General features: G+C 40.9%; 1 protein-coding gene across 1 annotated transcript; it reads left to right on the top strand.

The window, feature by feature from the left end:
• Window positions 1–835: 835 nt before the first annotated feature.
• Cd53 (CD53 molecule) lies at window positions 836–23,625 on the top strand. Its single transcript, XM_004659002.2, has 8 exons — window positions 836–931; window positions 12,535–12,614; window positions 15,640–15,828; window positions 17,310–17,384; window positions 17,923–18,018; window positions 20,714–20,794; window positions 21,788–21,871; window positions 22,718–23,625. Exons 2-8 carry the CDS (start codon window positions 12,552–12,554, stop codon window positions 22,787–22,789), a joined length of 660 nt encoding a protein of 219 aa, XP_004659059.1. The 5' UTR covers window positions 836–931; window positions 12,535–12,551; the 3' UTR covers window positions 22,790–23,625.
• Window positions 23,626–26,173: the final 2,548 nt, after the last annotated feature.

The following is a 26,173-nucleotide window of genomic DNA, read 5'->3' as shown; positions in this document are numbered from 1 at the left end:
AAACTCTGAAAATTGTTCTTAGGTGCTATTATCACAAAAGTGAAGCTAGGAGAATCAGAGTTGTGCATGCTTTGTATGCTGAGCAGAGACAGAGCTAGGACTGCAATCTAGGTCTTTGTCTCTGAAACTCTGGTGGGAGGGGAAGGCACACTCGTTCTTGAAGAGATCCACAGGCAATTTCAAGGTGCTACCTCAGTTGAGAAGCACTGTTCTTCTCTAGATGGTAAAGATCACTCAAATCACCCCAGTGCCTGTAAAACCTCAGACTGGTGAATCAGGTTGTGACGATCAATACTGTCAGCTTGACAGGGTTAGGAATCACACAGGGGACAAAGCTGTGTGCATGGCTGAAAGGGACTTTGAAAATTAGGTGAATTGAGGTGGGAAGACTCTTTCCATCTGTGGGTGGCACCATACTATGGGCTGGGGGCCTAGACTGACTAAAAAGGAGAAAGATACTAAGCACCAGCATTCATGGCTTCCTGTGAACACGATGTGACCAGCCGCCTCGCATTTCGGCTGCCATGCCCTCCTGCTATGGTGGACTGCGTTCCTCAAACTGTTAGTCACAACAAACCCTGCCTTAAGTTGATGTTTGTCCAGTATTTGATCACAGCAGTGAGAAAAGTCACTACTGCAGTCAGGTTTTCATTCTCAGAAATCAGTTTACAGTGGGCTGTGGGAGGAAGCTCCTCTAAAGCCACTGGGGAAGGGCTGAGTCTCTGAGGCTTAGAGGGCGGTCGTAGCCTTACCTCCTCCCTCTTCTCATTTGGGCTTCCTGTTGTCACAGCATGATTATATTCTTTTTTTCTCTTCTCACTTCTCCTTTTACACAAATAGCCCCAACTTCTGTGTTACTACCCTATGGTAACCACTTTAACGATAATCACTGAATTCTGCCTAAGGGACTGAAGGACAGTGCCTAAAACAGGTAAGTTTAATGTTTTTCTTTCTTTTTTTTTTTTTAAGTATGATTTGAACCAATTAATGTCAGGTAGGGCATTTAGGAGTCTCCATATACTGCTCTAGTAACATTAAGGTCTTCAGTTACACAAATATTTAGATCAGCAAAAGGCTAGAAATGTCTTCAAAGGCAATCAGGCTAGAAATACTTTGATTTAACTGGGTTTCTGGCCTGGGGACTCATGTGCTTAAATCCTTTATGCTTTAAACTTAAATGCTTTAAATTTCTAAAAAATGTCACAAGCTACTGAATGTTAAATTTAGAAGCAAAGGCCAGACATCTTGGTGAAATAACAGTCAGGGGTTAGGCACCTCCGGAAGCCAGATGCTGTGCTGCGTATTGTGTACTGGGGAGCAGGGAAGGCCAAGTGGAAGTGGGACATTCACCCAGTAACCAGCTTCCTCTTAAGGGGCTCTTAGGGGCAATAAAACATATCACACTTCCCGGGCTTTGGAAGAAAGCTGAGCCAAAGGAGAATCTTAGCTGCTGGATGGACAGTTTTGCTTTCTCAATCTTGAGTGGAATCTGTGTAGTTTTGAAACCATGGTAGAACAGGAGCAGTTGCTGAACTGAAAGTGGTTTCCTGTCAAGCTTTCTGTGTGGGACAGTTAAGAGCATTTAGCTTTTAACATGAGGAATGGATATCTTATTCTCACCGGAAATGATTCAAAGCCCAGAACTTCACAGCTACCAATTACTACCACCCAGGAGGGTTAAGCTTAGTCTGTTAACAAGAGGCACAAGATAAGAAGGAAAACCCCTACTGGTTCTTCGCTTCTTGTGTCCTCTCGTTAGCCTCTGACTGCTCAGAACCTCACAGGCTCCAATCCTCCTTCCCTGTTGCCTTTTACAATGCAATGTCCCAGTGGCCACACACTGTGCTCATTGCTAGAGACAAGGGGTAACTGAGGTAGTTGTCAGTTTCAGAGAGGCTGCCATGGAGAATAGATAGGGCAATATACAAATACAACACAATGTGCTCTTTTCTATATGGGAAAGAATGAGCACACTATGTGTGAGTTTAGGAGTTGACAAGATAGTCCCTGGGAGAAGAGGTGACTTCTGGAATTCATCTTCAAAAGTATCTGAATTTGTTATGGAGACTGGAGATGAGTTTTTTTAATGGAGACTGGAAGATGATGACATTCCAGTCGAAGGATATTGCATGTACAAAAAGTCAAAGAAACATGACCGCTGAGGTATGGTAAAATAACAGCAAGCCCTTTCTTACTTGGCAATTGAAAATAGATGCCAAGATGGCTGAGGAGATAGGTCTTGTGTCTGGCCTTGGGCAGAGCTATGCCTGACACATAGACATGACAGCTTGGTGGGTTGTAGCTTTGAGTGTGGGTAAAGAGGCAGATTCTTTCTCTGCTTGAATTTCCCCAAGTCACAAGAAAACTTTTGTGAAATCATATAGCCATTCTCTTTCTCTCAGTTTCCATTCAGAACTGCCATGTTGATGTAATTATGGTGGTTTGGTTTGTATTTCTAGGCCAGTCACCCCACAGCACTTCTCTATACCCAGCAAGCACTCACTGCATGTAGATTACGTTGGGTCCTATGGACTAGATCTAAGGAATCTTCCAGGACCAGAAACCACTGCAGTTTCAAATCCTAGAGAAACTAGAAAACAGTGCAGAGGGAGCCTCCAGGGGAGCTTCTTGGGAAGAGGTCCTAAAGTGTTCATTTTCTCCCTTCTATCTCAAGCTCCCTCTCAAATAAATAAATGAAAACTATACTTTTTAAATCAATACTGACTGAACTAGCTCCTTAGGTACTGAGCCATCCAGGAAACACTATCACATAAACTCCTTAGAACAACCCATGACACAGGTATTATTATTCCTACTGCAAGATGAGAAAACTGAAATTTTCATAGGTTAAGGAAGTTGTCTGATATGTGGCAGTGTATGTGGCACTCAAAACTGACTCCAAAGTCTTGTTTACCAAATTGTGATCCATGGAACAGCGCTCAGATTAGGTTTCCCCCGGCCAGGAAGAAACTGAAGATGGAGGGAACATCCAGCCCTGACCAAAGCCAGCTACAGAACAGTGACCCACAAAACCTCTGTGCTTTGCTGAACCCTACCCTATGCTGAAAGGCAGACACAAATGCCCACATATTTGCAGAGCATATCAACTAGGAAACCTACCTGCATCCCAAGGTCAACCTATCTGGGGTTGCAACCAGCTTGCCTATTCAGAATCCCAAATTAAATAGCCAAGGTCCATCACCACCAAAGAACGCCTGCAAAGGATTGAAGGGTTACTATGTGAACAGGCACCACTGCAAGCACACAAGTACTATGAATAGGTCATCTTCAGCATAAGAGTAGGTTTGTGGTTATATAAATATATTTTTCTCTTAGAGATCCACATTCTCATATAACAAGTTTCTTAAACGATACTCAGTTTAAAAAAAAAAAATCTTCATTTTCAGGAGTTAGTAAGATGGATCTGTCGGGTGAAACACTTGCCATGCAAATTAAGGACTTGCTCAGATCCCCAGCGCCACTGTAAATGCAGGGCACGGCAGCCTGTGCCTGTAATAGCACTTAGGAGGCAAAGATGGGGAATCCCTGCGCAAGCTGGCGAGCTAGACCAGCCAAATTGGCGAGCTCTGATCTGCGTTAAGTGAGAGATCCTGTCTCAATAAACAAGGCAGAGAGTGATGGAAGGAGACACTGACCTGCACACAGGCACACACATACACATGCCCTTGCACACGTGTGCCCACGCACGTACATTATAACTCACACAGAGACCCATGATTTTTGTTATGTTTTATGTACTCTCGTTTACTTTTCAAAGTATTTGGCCATGGATGGCTTGCATTCCCTACTTCTTTGTTTTTCATTTTAGTTTGAGAAGCACTTATTAATATCTCATAAACATAATGCTCTGTTTATAAAGAAGCTCCCTAACTCTAGCTGTATGAAATTGAATTGAATAAGGCTATAATCAAGAACACATAAAGGTTTTTGAAGTTCCTGTCAAGCTATAATCACTTCTACACTTGGCTGTGTTCAGGGCTAGAGTAGATGGCATTACAAGCACAGGTCAAAGTAGGGAGAGGGATCAGCCCTGAAACCCACAAGACACTTCACCAGACAAAGCCTTTCACTTGAAGGAAACTAAATAGTGAAGTCGATCCGTGGTCCCCATAGGGCCCATCTCGGGAGCTGGCCACAAACCAGTACGGTTTGTCTGTAGAGGGTTCATGGAAATTGACGTCAGGAGTTTCTTTCATAGAAAGACTCCCAAGAGAGCTCTATGCGTCATGGGCGTGGGTGGGGCACATTTTAACTGTGGATGGGGCTAGTTCCTACGTGATGGAAGAGTGAGAGGCTCAGTCTCTGGTCACTAACAGTGAAGAAAGGATGAGGGAGATGAAGTGGGTTTATATGAAAATAGGGCAGGTGATAAAAGTAATGGCTGTCTTTGTAAATTGGGTAGATTTTCTTCTTCAATTAGGCATGAGTCTCAGTAAGTAGAAAATCAGGTAAGGAGAAAACAGGTCTTTTTCATTTATGTGGACTGAATTAAGGGTGACATCCCAACCTTGCTGGTGTTCTGTGGAAAAATGAGGTCAAATGGGCCTGAAGAAGCTGTCACAGGATCCCAGGATGTTGAGGTTGATGAGAGATTAGGAAGCATCTGCCTTGATTCCTTTTGAATACATAATTTATCTCTAAAATATCAGTTTATTTGTAAAACTAAGCTCAAAACTCCTGACTCTGCAGTGTTCACATTCACTCCACATCAGGTTACTTGAATTGAATGAACCAAGATCAGTGTTTTTTTTGTTTGTTTGTTTGTTTTTGAGGCAGGGTCTCACTGTAGCTTAGGCTGACCAGGGATTCACTGAGTGGTCTCAGGGTGCCCTCAAACTCATGGTGATCCTCACACTTCTGCCTCCCAAGTGCTAGGATTGAAGGAGTGCGTGACCACACCTGGTGAATCTTGTTATTTTTTAGTGTAATGTGTAACTAGATGCTAGGATTACTGACTCAAAGTTTCAAACTCTTACATATTCTTTGTGCAAACCTGTCCTAAAAGTCTACAACTCACATAGCCATAATTATCATAGCAAAATAAACAAAAAACATTATTGGTTCTGATTTTCTGTATGTTACCTGTTTCACTATGACAAAATCCCTGACAAACACAACTTAAGGGTTAATTTGGGCTCACAGTTTTGAGGGTACAGTCCATCCTAGTGGCTAAGGTATGGCAGCCGAGATTCCAGTGGCTGGCTCATTGTGAGGAAAGAGGGAAAGATGAAGGCTGGTGCTGAGTCCTCTTTCTCCTTTTATATATTTTTATTTAGAGAGAGAGAGAATGAATGAGCATGCCACGGCCTTTCAGCCACTGAGAACAAATTCCAGGTGCATGCCCCTTGTGAGCATATGTGGCATTGCATGCTTGCATCACTGGTCTGGCTATACGTGGGATCTGGAGGATTGGAACAGGAGTCCTTAGGTTTCTCAGGCAAGAGCCTTAACTGCTAAGCCATCTCTCTAACTTTTTTTTTTTTTTTGAAAGAGAGAGAGGAGGGCAGAAAGAGGAAGAGAAAGAGAACGCGAAAATGCTCTTTCTCCTTTTTATACAGTCCAGGATGTCCAGCCCACCCACAAAGTGTGTCTTGTTTCCCCAGTTAACCTCACCTAGAAACTCCCTCACAGACAAGCCAAGAGATTTTTTTCCCACTGTGGTTCTAGAGCCTGTCAAGTTGACAGCTGAGATTAACTATCACAACAAGTAGAGAATTTACTTATCTGCTTACTTGCTTTCCATCATCTTGGTAAATTAAAAGTTTTTTTTTTTTTTTTTTCACTCTGTTGCCCAGGCCAGCCTTGAACTGCTAGGCTGGGGCGATCCCTCCCTTCTCACTCTCCCAGGTAGCTGGGTCTACAGGAAAGGCATAGTGTCCAACCTGCATGCAGATTTTTTTTCTTTTTTGAGGTAGGGCCTCGCTTTAGCCCAGGCTGACCTGGAATTCACTATGTCACATCAGGGTGGCCTTGAACTCACAGTGATCCTCCTACCTCTGGCCTGCATGTAAACTTTTTAGCCTCATGTGTGATTTAGAAATATTTTCTCCCCACCCATGACTTGACTTTTTACTCTTTAAACGGTGTCATTAGAATAGATCTTCCACTGGTGATTTACCTTAATACAAGTACTAGTTTATCTTCATTGCTGGAGCTTTTTAGAATGCAATGAAGTTTGAACTGCATTTGACTTGTTTGCTCTCTATTAAATTCTGTTAGCATTCTTAGCCTTTTGAATTACCAAATGAATTTTAGAATTATTTCTTGAAGTCTAGAAAAAAGAGCCTGCATTGGGAGTAAAATGAAATCTATAGATAATATGGGAAGCATTGACATTTTAGCAATATTGACTGCTAATGCATAGACATGGTATATTCTCCATTGATCATATGCTTTTCATTTTTTTCTCAGCAATAATTTTTTTTTTTTTTTTTAGTTTTCAGCACCTGAGTCCTTTACACCATTTGTCAGATTTATCTCTAAATACTACACAACTGGTGTTACTCTAAATAATAGCTTTAAAAATGTTACATTTATGATCATTACTAATATATACAAATACTAATTATTGTTGTCTATTGACTGCTGTATCCAATATTTTTACCACATTCACATATAAGTTCCAGTATATGTTTGTCTTCTGTGAATAAAGCCAGTTTTGTTTTTTGCTTTTTCCTTTCCAATTTGGATGTCATTCTTCCATGCTTCATTTTACTGCCTAGAAATGTCAATGTAAAACTGAATTATGGTAAGACTGTACAGAACTGACCTCTAATAGAAGAGTAATGGTTTCATTGTGACATACATATATTAACATACATATATTATACTTTGTTCTTATGCACTCCCCCACACACTGCTCTCCCCTTTGCCCCCCAACTAATGCTTTCTTGCTTTCATTCTGCACATACAACATTCCTTTCTCTTGTTCCATTCCGCCTTCCTTTCCTCTCAGGCCTTTTCCTCTCAGGCCCGCTCACCGTCATCTACCTACTGTTATATCTCTCACACACACATGCATATGTATGTATGTATTGCACATGAGAGAAAACATGTGGTATTTGTCTTTTCAAGAAGGCAGTTTGGAAAATCTAGAGCCAGGCATGAAGGGCCACAGCTGCAATCTCAGTATTCAGGAGGCTAAGGCAGGAGGATTTCTAGTTGAGAACCTGTCTCAGAAAAGAAAGGAAAAGAAATCCACCTCATGATGTCTGAAAAGAAGAAGGAAAGAAAGAAAGAGATGGAAAGAAAGAACATGAACAGTGATACCAAGATACTTTTCCAGGGCATGCATCTAATAGCCTACTTCCTTCAATGAGGCTCGCCTCCTAAAGATTTCACTACCTCCCAGTGGCACCATAAGCTGGGAACCAAGCATCCAACATATGAGCCTTTGGGGAACATTTAATAACTAAACCACAAAATATAAGAAGAAAGGAATATATATATAATTTTAAATTATGTGCATCCATATAATTAAGGTTTCCAGTTCTCTTACTTACCTCGTGGAGACCTGGGCTTCAATCTAGTATAGCTTTCATTTTTCATGTAAGTAGCCTCTCTTTTAAATGTAATTTTAATACATTTTATTTAGTTAAGAGAGAGAAAGGAGAGAGAGAGAGAATGGGCACATCAGGGCCTCCAGCCACTGCAAACAGACTCTAGATGCATGTGCCTCCTTGTGCACCTGGCTTACATAGGTCCTGGGGAATATAACTGGGGTCCTTTGGCTTTGCAGGCAAATGCCTTAACCTTTAGGTCATCTCTCCAGCCCCCCCCCCCCTGTTTTTGAGGCAAGCCCAACAGACTGCCTTTTTGTGTGAGAGTGAGAGAGAGAGAGAGAGTGAAATGGCGCCAGGGCCTCCAGCCCTTGCATCCAAGTTGCGATGCATGCGCCCCCTTGTGCTCATGTGCGGCCTTGTGCACTTGTGTCTCTGTGCATCTGGCTTAGGTGGGACCTGGAGAGTCGAACGTGAGTCCACAGGCTTCACAGGCAAGTGCCTTAACCACTACACCATCTCTCCAGACCTAAGTAGCCTCTTTAATATTTCTTAAAGTGTAGATAAACTAGTAAGAAATTCTTCCAATTTTTGTACACCTCACTATTGTATCTTCTGAAGATCATTGAGTCAATCTCATACATATCATATAGCCTTTGCTTTCTCTTAGTTTTTAAAATATTTAATAATTTTTATTGAGTATAGAATTCTCAGGTGAAATTTTTGCTTTTAGTATTTCAAATATTTACTTATTTGCAAGAGTGCAAGAGAGAGGCAGATAGAGAGAATGGGAACGCCAGGGCCTCTAGCCACTGCAGACAAACTCCAGACATAATGTGTCATGTTGTGCATCTGGCTTCATGTGGGTATTGGGGATTGAACCTGGGCCACAAGGGGTTGCAGTCAGGTTTGTGTTGCTGGAAGACATCACCGGACCAAAAGCAGCTTTTGGGACAAAGGTTTATTTTGGCTTACAGACTCGAGGGGAAGCTCCATGATGGCGGGGGTAATGATTGCATGAGCAGAGAGTGGACATCACCCCCTGACCAACATAAGGTGGAATAGCAACAAGAGAGTGTGCCAAACACTGGCAAGGGGAAACACCCATAAGCCTGCCCCCAACAATACACTGCCTCCAGGAGGAGTTAATTCGCAAATCTCCACCAGCTGGGAACCTACCATTCAGAACATCTAAGTTTATGGGGGACACCTGAATCAAACCACCATATTAGGTTTTGCAGGAAATGCCTTAACTGCTGAGCAATCTCTCCAGACTACTTTAGGTATTTTGTTTTTATTTATTTATTTTTACTTTTTGATAGAGAAAGAGAGAGAGACAGAGAGAAAATGGACGCGCCAGGACCTTTCAGCCTCTGTGAAGAACTCCAGATGCGCGCGCCCTCTTGTGGTCATGAGTGGCATTTGCACGCTTGCGTCACTGTTGCGTTTGACTTTATTAGTGGGCTCTGGAGAATTTGAACAGGAGTCCTTAGGCTTCACAGGCAAGCGCCTTAGTCGCTAAGCCATCGCTCCAGCGCCACTTTAGGTATTTTAAACATGTAGCTTCACATTCTCCTTGACTATTTTATAAGTCCATACTTATCCTCATATTGGTTCTTTTGTACTTAACATATCTTTTCTCTTTGCGCTACTTAAGATTTTCTTTTTAAATACAAATTGAGTAATTTAAGGATAGTTTTATTACGAAATATAACTTCATGTTTCTTATACATGGAGTTCAATGAGTTTATTGGTTCTGTGAGTAAAGTATTTTCATTTAGTTCAGAATTTATTTCAATTACTATTTCTTCAAATATTACTCTCTTCCCCTCTTCTCTCTTACAATTATACATGTTTTATTTCCTTTCTCCAGATTACACATATATTGCAATACTCAAAATTGTTTCTCAGCTTCCAGATGTTCTGTTCATTTAAAATTATTTTCTGTATGCTGTTCTGAGGTTTTTTTTACTGTCTTAAAGTTCACTAATATTTCCTTCTGTGTTGTCTGTTCTTTAATCCAATACAATATGTATTTTTAACATTTAAAAATATGTTCATTTATTTGAGAGGGAGAGAGAGGGACTGAAAGAGAGAGACAGACAGAGAGGGAGAGAGAGAGAGGGGGGGGGAACAAAAAAAAAAGAGAGAGAGAACAGGTGTACCGGGGCCTCTAGCCACTGCAATTGAACTCTAGACTCATGTGCTACCTTGTGCATCTGGCTTATGTGGGTACTGTGATATCGAACCTGGATCCTTAGGCATCATAAGCAAGCACCTTAACTGCTAAACCATTTCTCTAGCCCTATTTTTTTCACATTTTATTTATTTATTTATTTGAGAGGAAGAGAGAAAGAAAGAGATGGAGAGAGAGAGAGAGAGAGAGAGAGAGAGAGAGAGAGAGAAGAGGGAGAGAATGGACACCATACGACCTTTTGCCACTGCAAATGAACTCCAGACACATGTATCAGTTTGTATTTCTGGCTTTATATTAGTACTGGTGAATTTAATCTGGGTCAGCAGGCTTCACAAGTGAGTGCCTTTAATCAGAGAGTCACCTCTCCAAGTCTATCAGAATACTTTAAATGTCAGGCAAAGAAGTTTTATCTTTAGAAACTTAATTTTAGTCATATGTATGCATATTTTTCATGTTTCTACTCAATAATAATAAACTCAATAATAAAGTTGTTTGACTTTATCAACCAGTCTGACTTCTGAATCAGGTTTGTTGTTTCTGGCAAAGTCTCAGTTTGTAGCGTGGGCTGTCCTGGAACTCACTGTGTAGCCTGAGCTAGCTTGATCTCCTGCCTTAGCCTCTCCCCAGTGCTAGAAGTATAGACATGTGCTACCATACCCATCTCTGGGTCAGCTTTGATTAATTTATATACACATTATGGGTTGTATTTCTTCCCTATTATTGTGAGTAAATTAAGGCTTTGTGAATTTTACCTAGTTGGGTATTGGATATTTTTGTATACCTGCAAATCTCACTGAGCTTTGTTGAGCGTATATTTCCAGGAACATGTTTGATTCTTTTGGGACATGCTTTTAAGATTTATTGGGTATAGCAATTCTAAACAGAGCCATTTGTTTTCTACTGTGGAGGCAAGGCCATCCTGGAAACTCTACTCTGTGAACCCTGAGACCTTCCAGCCTGGTGGTTGGGAACAAGGAATGATCCTAGCTTTGGATGAATGTTAGGCACTCTTGTATGATGTTTTAGTCTTGGGTAGTTTTCTAATCAAAACTCAACTATGTTTTGAATGGGCAGTTTAATAGACTGAATAATGGACCCCCAAATATATACATGTGCTTTATAGGGTAAAGGTGGCTTTGCAGGCATAAACTCAGTGTCTTGAAATGGGAGATTATCCTGGCTTATCTGGCTGGGCTCAACTCGATATAAGAATTCTTATAAGAAAGGAGACAAGAGCGGAAAATGCCTAATGTGATGACTAAAAACACAAGCTTGGAATGATATAAGGGGTTGTGGGTAACCTCTAGAGGCTGACAAAGGCAAATGCATTTTCCTCCATAAGCAGAAGGAATTCGGCCTTGCCAACAACTTGAATTAAGACTTCTTGCCTTCAGAACTGCAAGAGAATGATAATGTCCAAGCCATGAGTTTTGTGAACTTGGAGCTCCAGTCATAGAATGACAGTACATGCACTCTCTGACAATCTCTGGGTGTTTGTGTTCTGAGCGCTTCTCTCTTCAACGCCCCTCTCCTCCGTGAACCACAGCTGCTTTGGTTTTCTCAGAATCTCACCGCTGTACCCTCAACGTGGAGTCATTCAGGAGCCCAGCCTGCTCTGTCCCATGCTCTGGAAATTGTCAATTCACCAGTCTGAGTCAAAGAACCCACATCATTCATTTCTCATCTTTCAGGTCACTACCTGTGATGATTTATATTGATTGTCACCTTGGCAGAACCTAGGATCACCTAAGTGAGACCCTGGGCATGCCTGTGAAGGATTATCTTGATTAGGTGAATCACTTTAACTGCACATGGCACCATCCCATGAGCAAAGCTCCTGAACTTAATGAGAAGGAGAAAGTGAGCTGAGAATAAGCATTCGTCACCCTCCGTTTCCTCACAGTAGACTCAATGTGAAAGCTCCTTTTGCCATCATTGTCAGAACCAGTCCAGGGAATGGAAGAGTGTCACTGGGTTTACAGTTTCAGAAGGTACAGTTATCCTGGCTGGGCAAGCATGGAAGGCTCAGAAAACCTGCCATGTCAGCCAAAGACCAGGAGGAAGACTGAAAGAAAATGAAGTGGGGGGGGGCAGGGAAGAGTGCAAACAGACCCATGCTAGAAGCCCTGAAGGCCTGTCTCCAGTGACGTGCTTCTTCTAGCAAGGCTCTGTTTCCAACAGTGCCACAACCTTCCTACCCGCACCACCAACTGGAGATCAAGTATTTAAACACATGAATCAGTGAGGACATTTTACATTCAACCCACCATAGCAATAAAAAAAAAAAATACAAATTAGGAATAGGTTATGTTCCCTCCCACTTTCATTGGATGGGTTTACAGACCAAATTTACCATGTCTGTGAATCTCAGGGCATTTAGGGAACTTGCCAATGAAATCTCTGGCTTTCTCCATAGTGGATTTACTAGCCAATCCTGTCCTCAAGGGCTGTTATCTTAAATAAGTGGCCAAGCCTGAGGCACTAATATTACACATGAACTAAGTACTAACCTGGCCTGTGTCATTGGGTCTGGTCTTCTTCATGAAATGATTCTGTTGTTTCCGGCCATGGTGCTTAATTCAAAACATTACTTGGTGAATTGAAGCAAAATTCATTGTTCAAGTGGATGATATTTAACTTGTAACCCTATTCAAAAGTAAAAACCCAGAGATGTAGGGAAATCTATCCAAAGGAGAGATATAGTTCAAGTCCAAGATGGTAACTGATGGTTCTTGAGCCCTAACACTGTTTGGAGTGACTGGTACCACTTGCAGAGCTAAGCCACTCCCTTCCTTTCTTCTTTTTTTCTATTTTTAGGCCAAGAATATTCCAGCATGGGCATGAGTAGCTTGAAAATGTTGAAATATGTCTTATTTTTCTTCAACTTATTCTTTTGGGTAAGTGTGTGTCTTCTGAATATGGATAAAATAACCACACCCAACTAAGTATTCACTGTCTGTCCTAGACTGAAGGGTATGATTGGAATGAAAATCATGCATGCTCACTTCATTTCACTTAGGAACAAAAAGTCATAGCAGTTTACCTCCCTTCTGCCACAGTGTAAGCCTACAAAACTTAAATGTACCATTGCAGGTAATAATGGAAATGCAGTTTCTCTCTGGGGGCTTCAGACTACTGTTGCTCATAGCTGAAATCTATATGTGAGAAACAGATGGCGATTTGGGAGTTAAATTCCAAAACTTCTTGGAAGAACAGCTGACTGACAGAGAAAACTCATAGAAATTCTATTTTTGAGCCTGTCATGGTGGAGTACAACTTTAGTCCCAGCACTTGAGAAGCAGAGGTAGGAGGATCACCATGTGTTTAAGGCTACCCTGAGACTACACAGTGAATTCCAGGCTAGCCTGGGCTAGAGCAAGACCTTATCTCAATTCTATGTTTGGTTTTTTGAAGACCTTCCATGTTGAGTTACATAGTGGCAGGACGAATCTACATTCCTCCCACAAGGTGTAAGGGCTCCTCTCTCCCCACGTCCTTACCATCACTGTTGTTGTTTGTTTTCTTGATCATAATCATTGACTAGAGTGAGATGACCTCTCAGTGTATTTTTGATTTGCATCCCCTGATATCTAAAAATGTTGAGCACTTTATTCATGTGTATTTTTTACCATTTGTACTTAATTATTTGAAAAGTATCTGCTCATTTCCATTGTCTGTTTGGTACATTTACAGATTGAATTTATTTTGCTCTTTTCTTCCTTAATTTTTTGACTATCATATGATGCCTAGGTATGCCAAATGAATCAGACTCATCTTTACCACAGAGATACCTACATATGCAAGTTTATCACAGCATAATGATAGCCCAATTCTCAACTTGGCCTATGTGGTGCTTTAAATTTAAAAGACCCCAGGTATTTTTGATTAACCTTACCAAGTTGGTGGAGTTTTGCTAGAGGAGGTGTGTTTCTGAGGGCAGACCTTGGGGTTGGTGAGCCCAGTCCTGTGTTTTCAGAGCCAGATCATGCTTATTGAGTTCCTCCCTCTGCAGTGGATGGATGAGGAAGTGAGCCAGCTTCTTTTTCCATGATGGTACTTCCCCTTGATAAGCCCTTTCCTCCCATAAGATGCTTTTGGTCAGAGGTTTTTATCCCAGAGCCTAACTGCAACAGAAAAATTGGTACCAAGAAGTGGGGTCTTTGCTGCAGTGAATCTGACCATGTGGTTCTCGGTCTTTTGGAAGGTGTTTGTGGGATGAATTCGGAAGGATCTGGTGTCTTTGAATGGGGAAGCCTTGCAGTACTATAAGCAGAGCTATCCTTTAGAGAGTTTGAAAATTCATAAATGCACAGAGAAATAGAGACTGTGAAGGCTTGGATTATGAAGTTTCAAAGAGGAAGGAAAGAACTTGGTTCTGCACATGAACTGAGAATTTGAGCAAAGGTGAATTTATAAGTAATGGGTTGGTGTGCTTCATGGAAGTACAAACAGAAAGATGGAAAATACAAAGTTGACACAGAAAGCTATGTAGGTAAGTTTCAAGTTATAGGCACAGATACTGATTTTAAAAGGTCACTTAAGTGGCAATTGTCAAGATTGCCCCCATTGGGTTGGAGAGCTAGCATAGCAGTTAATGTATTTGCTTTCAAAGCTTAAAGACCCAGGTTTGCTTCCCCAGTACTCATTTAAGAAAGATGCACAAGGTGGCGCATGCATCTGGAGTTTGTTTGCAGTGGTCAGAGGCCCTGGCACACCCATTCTCTCTCTATCTGCCTCTTCCCCTCCCCTAAAATAAACAAAAATAAAATATTAAGAAAAGATTACCATCATTAAACTTGGACCAACAGTTTTGCATAGGGACAATGGAAAAGATGTCCTGATGGTGAAACTTAACCCTTGCAAGGCTCAATATAGTAATAATGCACATACTTTTGAAAGGAGAGGACTTGAAAGACCACTAAAGGAGTATCCTTCTCTTCAAAGTCAAGCCTTATTTCCCAACTGCATTTACTAATTTGGCTGTCATGCCCACATGTATTAGGAAATCCAGTCTTCCCCATCAATCTAGAATAGCTACCTTTTAAATTATCACCTCCCTCCATTTTGTATAGGTGAATTCTAAGAATTGTTTAAATTCTCAGAACTGACTCAGAAGCTTGCCCATTCCTGCCAACTTTGTGCTGCTTTTTTCCTTAGCAAATCATGAATTAGATTGTGAACCCCAGCATCAGTCAATGAGATTAAAAAGTTAGACTCTCCATCCTTGCATTAGAAATAAACGACTGAGCAGACTGCCTACCTGGTGTGCTTGCTATCTTGCCTTAAACATGCCATGAACTCTACTACAGAAGTAAAGTAGCCTTGTCAAGGTATCCTGGCCTCTTAAACGCCTTTATTTGACACTGTCATGGAAGTATAAGAAATGCGAGAAAGAAGGTCATCAGGTGCACGTAGTCCCAGGAGCTGCTAAGATGCAGATGTTTGAAACATGGTTGAAATCTCTGTATCTCAGAGACCCAGTAAGGCCATTGTAGGGAACTATAACGATGAAATGTGGGTTGCAATGGAGACCCCAGGAATATGGAGATGTCCAAATTATGGGATGGCTGCCAAAGAAAGCTGCTAGCTCTGGCTAAGGTGGATCTTCCTAGAGAGGAAACAGCACAGCAAAGTGGCAAAAAGTTGCCAAAATCTTTTGGATATTGTGTGCCTCATAGGCATCACCTTTCCTTGGTATCTGGAATGGTGTAAGAAGATATATGAATATGACTCCATATGAGGAAATCAGCATTGCCTTACTATTAGTGTGTGGAAATGTGTGGAAACGGGGTAGAGAGTTTTCTTCTGAGTCTAATGAACCACTAGAAACAGGTAATTCTGATCATAAGAAAATGAAAATATTAATGCAATGTTTTAAGAAGTACATTTGGCTGAGAATACCATGAATTTCTTTCCTTTCAGGTCTCTGGCTGTTGCATTTTGGGATTTGGGATCTACTTCTTGGTTCACAATACTTTTGGAGTACTCTTCCACAAACTCCCCTTCCTCACACTGGGCAATGTGCTGGTTGTGGTGGGCTCTGTTATCATGGTAGTTGCCTTCCTGGGCTGCATGGGTTCTATTAAGGAGAATAAGTGCCTGCTTATGTCGGTAAGTCCTTGAAGCATATGTGGTGGTCTTAGTCAGGGGAGATGATACCTCAAGTCCCAGGCAATATATTTTCTGGGAAATCACCTATGTGTACTAGGAACTTATTGGTTTAGTACTACAGTAGATCAGCCAAACTTTTCCAGACCAATACTATGTTCATTCTGACAGGATCCCAGTGATAGGTAGGGGAAGAAATTGTTGCTCTTCGTAACATCCACCTCACTTTATTTATCATTACTCTTGTCCTTTCATACTCTTGTATTTTCCTCCATGTCTAATTTTCATTTATCTTCTTGAATTCTCATGTTAGAACATACTTCAGGATCTGACTCTGAGTCATTAACTGAAGTAAAAATAATCGCTAGACGCTTCTGAGTCTAGTCTTTCTCAAATGACACAGGATGCTTCCTTAACTCAGACCTCTACATGATACTCTCCTTGAAGAATAGCCCAATGTAAATGAATCCTGGCCACATCGTTGCAGTTTAATGTAAGAGATTCAAAAGTTTTGAAACTTATTTCTTGAGGAGTCACCATCCTGAGAAATACTTTCAGGCTTTGGTTTATTTAATAGCATTGTTGAAAAAATGGTCCACATTTGTGTAGTGTGCCCAGAACACAGCTTGATACAAAAATGCTTCATTCAGAGTTATGGATTCCCAATACTATTGGTTATTATTTAATTCATTTGGCCAATCTGCTGTCCTTTACAGGCAAACAATTAAAGTAGAGTGAAGAGGAAGAGAAAAAAAATACTCTTCTTTTTCATATGATTTTTCAGACTGATGGAAAACCACAGGAGACATCAGACACAGGAAGAAGGATATAAAGCAGTTAAAATTAGTGTTACAATAAAAAAGATGGAGAAGGAATAAATAAAAGTGTGCTGTATTATATATTAATGGGATAAAGGGAGCATGCTTCTAAAGTTATAAAGAAAAAGGCCTTAGAATTATGACAAAGGCCCCTCTTTCCCTCATCTGTACAGGGATCCTTCCACCCTTCCTCACCACTCACTCTCCATTATACACTAGTCTACTAGCCTTGATCCTGCAGAAAAGCCTAAGCCAGAAACTATGAAGACACGTGTTTAGCGTACTTACCTTTTTCTCAACTTGTTTCAGTATGTTCATGCTAAAATTGACTCATTTATTCAAGAGATGATATTGAATATGTATCATGTGCATGGTGCTCTGATAGACACAATAGGTGGAAGAGAACAATGTTAGAGGACAGCTGATCTTCCCTCTTGGGCCCAATTGTGGGAAAATAACATATATTAATTAAACAAAAAAAGGCTCACAAAGGCCCAAGGAGAAAGGAACAGGAGCAATGTGTGTGTGTGTGTGTGTGTGTGTGTGTGTGTGTGTGTGTGTGTAAGAGAGAGCGAGAGAGCTGCTGTCTGGATGCTCACTTCCTCATCTGAGAGGAGTGAGTCATAAATTGGAGTTGCCTTTGAACGTATCTCTGCTTTGCTACAGTTCTTTATTCTACTGCTGATCATCCTCCTTGCTGAGGTGACGTTGGCCATCCTGCTCTTTGTGTATGAACAAAAGGTACGTTAAATAAAAAAATAATGACTTACTATCTTATTGCTGAGAGTGAGTGTGCAGCCAGAAACAGTGGGTAAAAAATAATAAGGATAATAAGGTTTATGCTAGAGATAGAAATAAATGGGAAGAGAAGATGAGAGAATAATTATAGCTGAGGAAAGACACTGTATCTGAATGAAGCCTTGAAGGAGGATGGGAAAGGATAGTGAAACAAGCTTGTCCTGCTTACTTCCCTCTGTGTATTTGTCAGTAGAGTCTGCCTTCTTGGTGCCAAAAGATGGTCCTTGTTTTGATTATCCCCCTTCCCACTGAAAAGCCATAGTTCTGGAAAAGCAAATTCCATTGTCTATGTCTTCCTTCAATTTAATCTTACCCTCAGCATGTCTTCTCATATATACACTCCCTCTTCTTACTTTCTTAATTTTGAGGAAAGAATTTGGGAGGGATGAACAGTTTTGTCTACTAATTTACACTAGAAATCACTTATTTCTTGAAATCACTTTGTTTTTATGTTTTCTTTGCTGGAACATGCCCTGCCCAGTTGAACAGTTATGTGGTTGAGGGCCTGACTGACAGCATCCAACGTTATCACACAGACAACAGCACCAAGGAGGCATGGGACACCATCCAATCACTTGTGAGTACATAAAGAGTCCTCCCCAGGACTGGAGAGGTGGTTCAGTGGTTAAGTGGCTTGCCTGCAAAGCCAAAGGACCTCAGTTCAATTCCCCAGGACCCATGCAAGCAGATGCACAAGGTGGCTCATGCATCTGGAGTTCATTTACATGGCTGGAGGCCCTGGCATGTCCATTCTCTCTCTCTCCATATATATATATATATATATATATATATTTTTTTTTTGGTTTTCCAAGGTAGGGTTTCACTTCAGCTCAGGCTGGCCTGGAATTCACTATGTAGTTTCAGGGTGGCCTCAAACTCATGGATATCCTCCTACCTCTGCCTCCCGAGTGCTGGGATTAAAGGCGTGCACCACCACACCTAGCTTAAATAAATAATTGTTTTAAAAAAGATTCCTCCCCAGATCAACCCGAAAACATGCTACTTTAGTCCCCTGGAAACTAGTTCTCCTTTCCTGAAAGTTTCAGAACCCAAGGCCTACAGTCCTCAAATCCAGAATAATGGGTTGTCTGTCACAAGGAGGAAAGTGCAGAAGTCAGTCTGATCAATACAAAGTCTTTAACATTCCTTTTCATTCAACTGAAAAAGGCTAATTGTTTAAGCCCTTATATCCTGTACAGAAGACTCAAATATATTCAATCAGTTTATATATTTTCCAATTTTTTTTGTTTTGGTTTTTTGAGGTAGGGTCTTAATCTAGCTCAGGCTGACCTGGAATTCACTGTGTAGTCTCAAGGTGATCTCAAACTCACAGTGATCCTCCTACCTCTGCCTCCTGAGTGCTGGGATAAAAGGTATGTGCCACCACACCCAACTTATTTTCCAAAATTTTATTCAAATAGCAGTAGTATAATAAAAGAAATCTCTGTTGAAATTATGGGTTCCCTGTACTATGCTTTTAATGTAGCCCTCCAGTGTTCCATTCTCCACACCCATTCCTACCCACAAACATATATTCTAGCCCTGCGTTCCTACCTTGGTGTGTAAGAGAACAAAGATGGACTAGGGAGCCTTGCATAGGCAAGACATGTGTCTTACATAGTACCTCGCGGATCTCATGCTGGAGTAATATGGAATAAGAGGAACGGCACTGGTAGTAAAGCATGAGGACCAAAATTGGATGGGTTTGGCAAAGTCAGTGAACCTTTCAAGATACAAAATTTCTTTAAAGAATTTTTTTTTAATTTTATTTATTTATTTGAGAGTGACAGACACAGAGAGAAAGACAGATAGAGGGAGAGAGAGAGAATGGGCGCGCCAGGGCTTCCAGCCTCTGCAAACGAACTCCAGACGCGTGCGCCCCCTTGTGTATCTGGCTAACGTGGGACCTGGGGAACAGAGCCTCGAACCGGGGTCCTTAGGCTTCACAGGCAAGCGCTTAACTGCTAAGCCATCTCTCCAGCCCAAGATACAAAATTTCTTTAATTTTTTCAACTAGTTTAGAAAACATTTTAAAATATAACTTTCAGATACATAAGAAAGTACAGACAGCTGGGCATGGCAGTGCACACCTTTAATCCCAGCACTTGGGAGGCAGAGGTAGGAGGATCGCCATGAGTTCGAGGCCACCCTGAGACTCCACAGTGAATTCCAGGTCAGACTGGGCTACAGTGAGACCCTACCTCGAAAAACCAAAAAAAAAAAAAAAAAAAAAAAGTACAGACAATATTATTCCTCCCCGCAAATTTCTGGGTACATGTCATAAGCTTCACATTGAATACTTCACCATTATAAACACATATAACCCTCTAAACTGTCTTACTAGACTATATTAGAGTAAATACTGAAGATTATCATCTAAACACTCAAGTATCAGTAACAATCATAATAAAATTTTTTCTCAGTTTTTTTTTTAATCTTGTTTGTTTAAATTGAGAGCTAAAGAAGGTTCATAGTGTAATTGTTGGATGACATGTCTCCAATTTTTTTGTTGTTGTTGTTTTTGTTTTTTGTTTTTCAAGGTAGGGTCTCACTGTAGCCCAGGCTGACCTGTAATTCACCCTGTAGTCTCAGGGTGGCCTCGAACTCATGGCAATCCTCCTACCTCAGCCTCCCAAGTGCTGGATTAAAGGCAGGTGGCACCACACCCAGCAGAGAAATTGCCTTTTTTTTCCGACTTTTTTGAGGTGTTTCTTGCTCTAGCTCAGGATGATCTGGAAGTGAGCTCATCCTCCCTACTGCTGGGATTAAAGGTGTATGCTACCACAACACCCAGCCATTTTCTTTTAATTGATAATTGTACCCTCCCTTGTTCATGTTCTGTGTGTACAGAAAAAGAACAATATGTCCTCTATATCTGCACCACTATTATTTCATGTAAGCATGTACATGAGCTTCCTGTTGTATCATGTGGGCAGGTACATGACATCTAATTTTACTATTTTATAGAATCAACATTAGTCAATGAGTCTAGACATGGTCAGCCTGATGTCTCCACTATAAAAGTCCTCTAGATGCATAATTCTTGCTATGTAAGATGTGAGTAAGTTAAACATACTGTCTTCATTTGCAGAGGTCTTCTGTGAATGAAACACTGTAACAGAATTGAGTGTTTTGTTCCTAGAAGTCCACAGTAGAAGATAGGTCTGAACTTTCTCAAGTCAGATCTGAAAGACAGACCTTTTTCTCTAAAATCCACTTTTCTTTATCTTGACTTTCTAACCATCATGTTTTGTGGGGAACTTGACTTCTAGTTGCATTGTTGTGGTGTAAACGACACGAAAAATTGGATCAATGGCCCACCACCATCCTGCCCTTCAGATCCACAAGTTCAGGTAATTTCATTGGTGTCTTTCCTTCTATTGGTTTGTTTTCTTGAAGTTTCTATTATCTTAGAAAGAGTGTGAGAAGAGATATAAACTTCCCACCTAAAAGTAAGAAACTTTAAACAAAAGAGTGAGCAGTACAATAACCCCTGGTAACTAGAACAGCCAGAAAAATCCAGGGACACGCTTATTTAGCTAGAGACACTATGAGGGATATTGTTGTGCTAAGTTGTTAATTTGGTGGAGCGAGTTTGTGAAAAAGTGATGAAGGGTTGGATCTTGGTATTTCTTGGAAGAAAGTAGGTCTCTTTGTAGCTAAAAGTAATGATCATAGTAAGGTAGAATAACTTGTCCCTCTGTTTCTATGCTCCCATTCCTTGGAGACAGCGGAATCCATCCCCTTTGTGAGATAAGTTGAAAGTGAAGAGGTGAGTTGACTGTGTTCCACTTAAGTCACTAGAACAGGCTCAGAAAGCAAGACACAATCAACTCCCAGTAGACCAAATCCCTATGTGCTTGTTATCACCCATTTTACTCACTCTTGAGTTTAGAAGCCAGAAATATCTAGGGTCGTGGAAAAACATATAGGAGAACCAGTATCCAACAACTTTTCTGGAGCTTGGTAGAGCTATGAGAAGCAGAAATAGAAATGCAAATAGATCCCAAGACTGCATTACCTTTATGACTACTTGTTAATTTTAGATCTGCATGGAGAGCTCAGAAAACAAGACTTACATTGCTGACCTGCCTCTAGGGAGCTACTTGAACTTTATGAGTTAGGATGTAGAACTTCAACATTAGGTGTTACTATAAATATAACACCAACAAAAAAGCCTCTGACAATATTCTGTGCTTTATGTTTGTCTCCTTTTTTCCATACATGCGAAATAAAAATATAATATCTGTTATAATATGACATAAATGGAAGCTATTATCCTAGATAATCCTCCTGATAAAGCTAAACTATAGGTTAATATCATTTTTACCTGTATTTTTTTCTAGGGTTGCCATATGAAGGCACAAGAATGGTTTTACTCCAATTTCTTATATATTGGAATCATTACCATCTGTGTATGTGTGATACAGGTGAGAGTTTAATCCTAGAACCACAGTGAGAATCAAATCAGTTAAATTGTGCAGTCTTAGAACCACATTAAGTATGTAGTACCTATACAATACTTGTTATCAAGTTTCCATATATGAGTTCCCCCAGCCAAGTAGCAAATGAAATCTTTACCAATCTAACTTAAGGCTTATAGACCATATGATATAGGAACATGTATCTAGTCAATGTACCCCCAAATTATGAGTGATTCATAGTCAAATTAAGAACACCAAGCAGCACTCCAATTTTGTCATTCACTTAATTTGACTGATGAAGCACAGCATTTGAATAATTGACCTTTTATAACAAGAATGAGTTGGTGATGAAAATTATGATCATTTTTTCCATGTGCTTGCACTGGTTTGACAAGTATAAGGTGAATTTTGTGGGTTTTGTTACGTGATATTCTGACATTTTCCTACCCATGTATTGGACATATCCAAAGATTATTATGACTTAATCAAGAAGCTCAAAGACATGACTTTTATCTGCTTGGAAGTCAAAGAGACATAAGGAATAGGCAGAGCTGACTATTTGTAGGGTTCAGTAAGCAGCACTTGACTATCCCAGGAGCAGGGCTTCTGTGACTTCTTAAGAAGATAAAAACATTCAAAATATTTATTATCATGCCATCATGTCTTATTCATTCCCGCCACCCCCCCGCTACTCTTCAGCTAAAAGAGAGAATACCTTAAAAAGAAGTGATACTGGGAAGGGTGGTCACAATGTGATGGGTTTGTTTCTTTTCTCTGGGGTCAATCTTAGGAATCTGGGGAGAAATTATTTCTCTTATTAAGATCTCACACTTGCCCAATTCTTTTTTTCAGGTTCTTGGAATGTCTTTTGCACTGACACTGAACTGCCAAATTGATAAAACCAGCCAGGCTCTAGGGCTGTGACCTGCAACTGTACTTGAAAGACTTGTTTCATCTCTGGAAAACCAAACTACCTATAACATGAACCCTCAAATTATCACCTTCCTTGGAATCCTTGGGTTGGAATCCTTGTCCTCTTATCTCTCTCCTTATTGGGTCCTTGTTTTATATAACCTGAGAAGAGGGTATTGGCCGGGTATTTCTCATCTCAAGCACTGAGCAAGGTAACCATTTACCTCCTGATGGCAGTAACAATTTCCTTCATGGTAAAACACAACTGGGTGATTTTTAGGCATGAAAGGTGAAGAGAAACCATAGCACTAGTGGCTTGAGATCAAAGGATAGGTCCAGCTTTGAATATAGCTTACTGGTGAAGCACTTGCCTATGATATGTGAGTCCCTGGGTTCAATGCTTAGTACCACAAAATTTAAATCTTTTCTCCTTCCCATTGCCAAATCATTTGCCATCCCCTAAAATGCTAAGTCTGCTCTACAAAGTCATATAAGATACAAGCTGAAGGAGCCAGATTCACTGAATCATTGTCACAAGTTTTGACCATAGGACTTTGTGTTTCCTTCTGACCATGGCAGCATTACATTTCAATTTCTTTATTAAAAAGTCTAACTGACTTATTCTATGCCTTTCCAGGAAGAAAAAAAAAACACTGAATAATTCATGTCTCAACTGACTTGAGTCAATTTCTTTGAATTTTATAGCCATGGTACAATTGAGAAGTACTAATATCTCTGGTGTATTATCTGATAATCACATTCAGAATGGCGATGGGACTATTTCTCTATCAAAAAAGGTTTTAATGTACAATTTTAACTCTTCAGTAAATAAAAGTCTATGATACCAATAGTACCCATTTCATTACAGTGCCTCACACACTCCTTGACTCAACCTGATGGTCCTGCATCTAGCCAAGTGTATTAGTTAGCTATTGCTACATAGCAAAGCAGTCTAAAATTTAATATACGAAGGTAACTACAGCAATGTGGTAGGGTACTTTTGTAGTGTCAGGACTCAGGAAGCTGAGATAGCAGGTCATGAGTTTGAAACCAGCCTGAGTTGCAAAGCAAGACTGTTTCAAAGAAACAAAAAATAAACATGGAGATAAAAGTAGGAAAGAAATGCTGTCTTATGCAAATATGCATTTCACATTCTAACTTTATAATCTAACTCATTAAAAAGAGGTCAAATGGGCTGGAGAGATGGCTTAGCAGTTAAGCACTTGCCTGTGAAGCCTAAGGACCCCGGTTCGAGGCTCGATTCCCCAGGTCCCACGTTAGCCAGATGCACAAGGGGGCGCATGCGTCTGGAGTTCGTTTGCAGAGGCTGGAAGCCCTGGCACACCCATTCTCTCTCTCTCTCCCTCTATCTGTCTTTCTCTCTGTGTCTGTCACTCTCAAATAAATAAATAAATAATTTTTTAAAAAAAGAGGTCAAATGGTCAATAACATCTTTATCGAACACATAGAGTAAAAGATTACTTCACTGTTAAATTCAACCAAATGTTCAAAAGTAAAGCATTTCTATCTTCTACAAATTCTTTTCAGAAACAGAAAAAGAGGGAATATATTATTATTCAGTTATGAGGTGAATACAACTTTGATATCAACATTGAACACAGATAAGATTACAGAAGAGGACTGGAGAGATGGCTTAGTGGTTAAGTGCTTGCTTGTGAAGCCTAAGGACCCTGGTTAGAGGCTCAATTCCCCAGCACCCATGTTAGCCAGATGCACAAGGGGCATACGTGTCTGGAGATCGTTTGCAGTGGCTAGAGGCCCTGGCACACCCATTCTCTCTCTCTCCCTCCCTCTCTCTCTCTCTCTCTCTCTCTCTCTCTCTCTCTCTCTCTCTCTCTCTCTCTCAGTCCGGTTCGCATTGCTGTTAGAAATCACCCAACCAAGAGCAGCTTCTGGGAAAAAGAGGTTTATTTTGGCTTACAGACTCGACGGGAAGCTCCACGATGACAGGGGAAAAAGATGGCATGAGCAGAGGGTGGACATCACCCTCTGGCCAACATAAGGTGGACCACAGCAACAGGAGGGCATGCCAAACACTGGCATGGGGAAACTGGCTATAAAGCCCATAAGCCCGCCCCCAACAATACACTCCCTCCAGGAGGCATTAATTCCCAAATATCCATCAGCTGGGGACCTAATATTCAGAACACCTAAGTTTATGGGGGACACCCTCTTTCTGTCACCCTCTAATAAACAAAAATAAAAAAACAAAAAAAAGATTACAGAAGACAATTGCATGCCAAATTCAGTCATAAACATAGATAAAAATATTATTGGTGTGCTCTGCCCACTGCTGCCATTATATGTGTAAGTTTGGGCACAGTTGCTTGCTCTGCACTCCCTTCCTTCCACCATCAGGGTCTGCTGCTGCCATCTTGCAAATGATGCTGGGCCAAGTCATCCAGTTTGCATACCCCCTCCCCCACTCTCATCACCTGCCATTCTCCTCACCCATGTGAGTCTGGGCACAGTCACCAGCCGTGCACACAGTTACATGAATTGCATGTAGCTGACTACCACCTCTGCCACACATGTAAGTCTGGGTATAGTTACCTGCTCTGCACACCTCTCTCCAAGCTGTCCACAGATGCCTGTGATGTAACACTGAATCTGATTCTAGACACAGTCATCCACTACACATACTTCTCCCTACTCCATCACTGATGCTCTCCACTGCCATCCTGTCTGTGAATCTAGGTTCAGCTACCTACTCTGCATGCCCTTTCCCCATCCTATACCACCCACATAATGTGCATACCCTGGCCTGCAAGATCAAGGGTGGCCAATACCCTACAAATAGAAATAAGGTCACCTCACCTGCCCCACCTGTGAATAAGCACCAACTATTTCCATGATAGAATTTCACATAATACTGAGTAAGCAAGCAGAGATAAGCTAAGACAAAGGAATACCAAGCACCAATCCAAATACTAACATAGGTGTTCCACAAATACTTGATCAATGCATTATCTCCAGATGGGTAAGTCTTAACACAAAACAGGCAGCACAAAATCCCCAAATATTGTCTCTCCAAGAATGTCCAATCCTATAGCTCCCTTATGAGAGATACTTAGATATAAATTCTAGACAAAGAATTTGACAGCACAATTACAGGGATGGAGAGAAGTTAAAGTGCTTGCATGTGAAGCGTAACAACCTGGGTTCAATTCCCAAGTACCCACAAAGTCAGATGCACAAACTAGTGCATGAATGTGAAGTGTTTTTTTTTTTTTTTTTTTTGCAAAGGCTGGAGACCCTGGCATGCCTATTCTCTCTCTCTCTCTCTCTCTCTCTCTCTCTCTCTCTCTCTCTCTCTCTCTCTCCTTATGAATAAATAAATATTTTCAAACGCACCATGCCATCTGACTAAATAAG

Source organism: Jaculus jaculus, chromosome 19 (genome assembly GCF_020740685.1).
Source record: "Jaculus jaculus isolate mJacJac1 chromosome 19, mJacJac1.mat.Y.cur, whole genome shotgun sequence".
Lineage (NCBI taxonomy): Eukaryota > Metazoa > Chordata > Mammalia > Rodentia > Dipodidae > Jaculus > Jaculus jaculus.
This window is presented reverse-complemented; position numbering and strand designations above follow the sequence as displayed.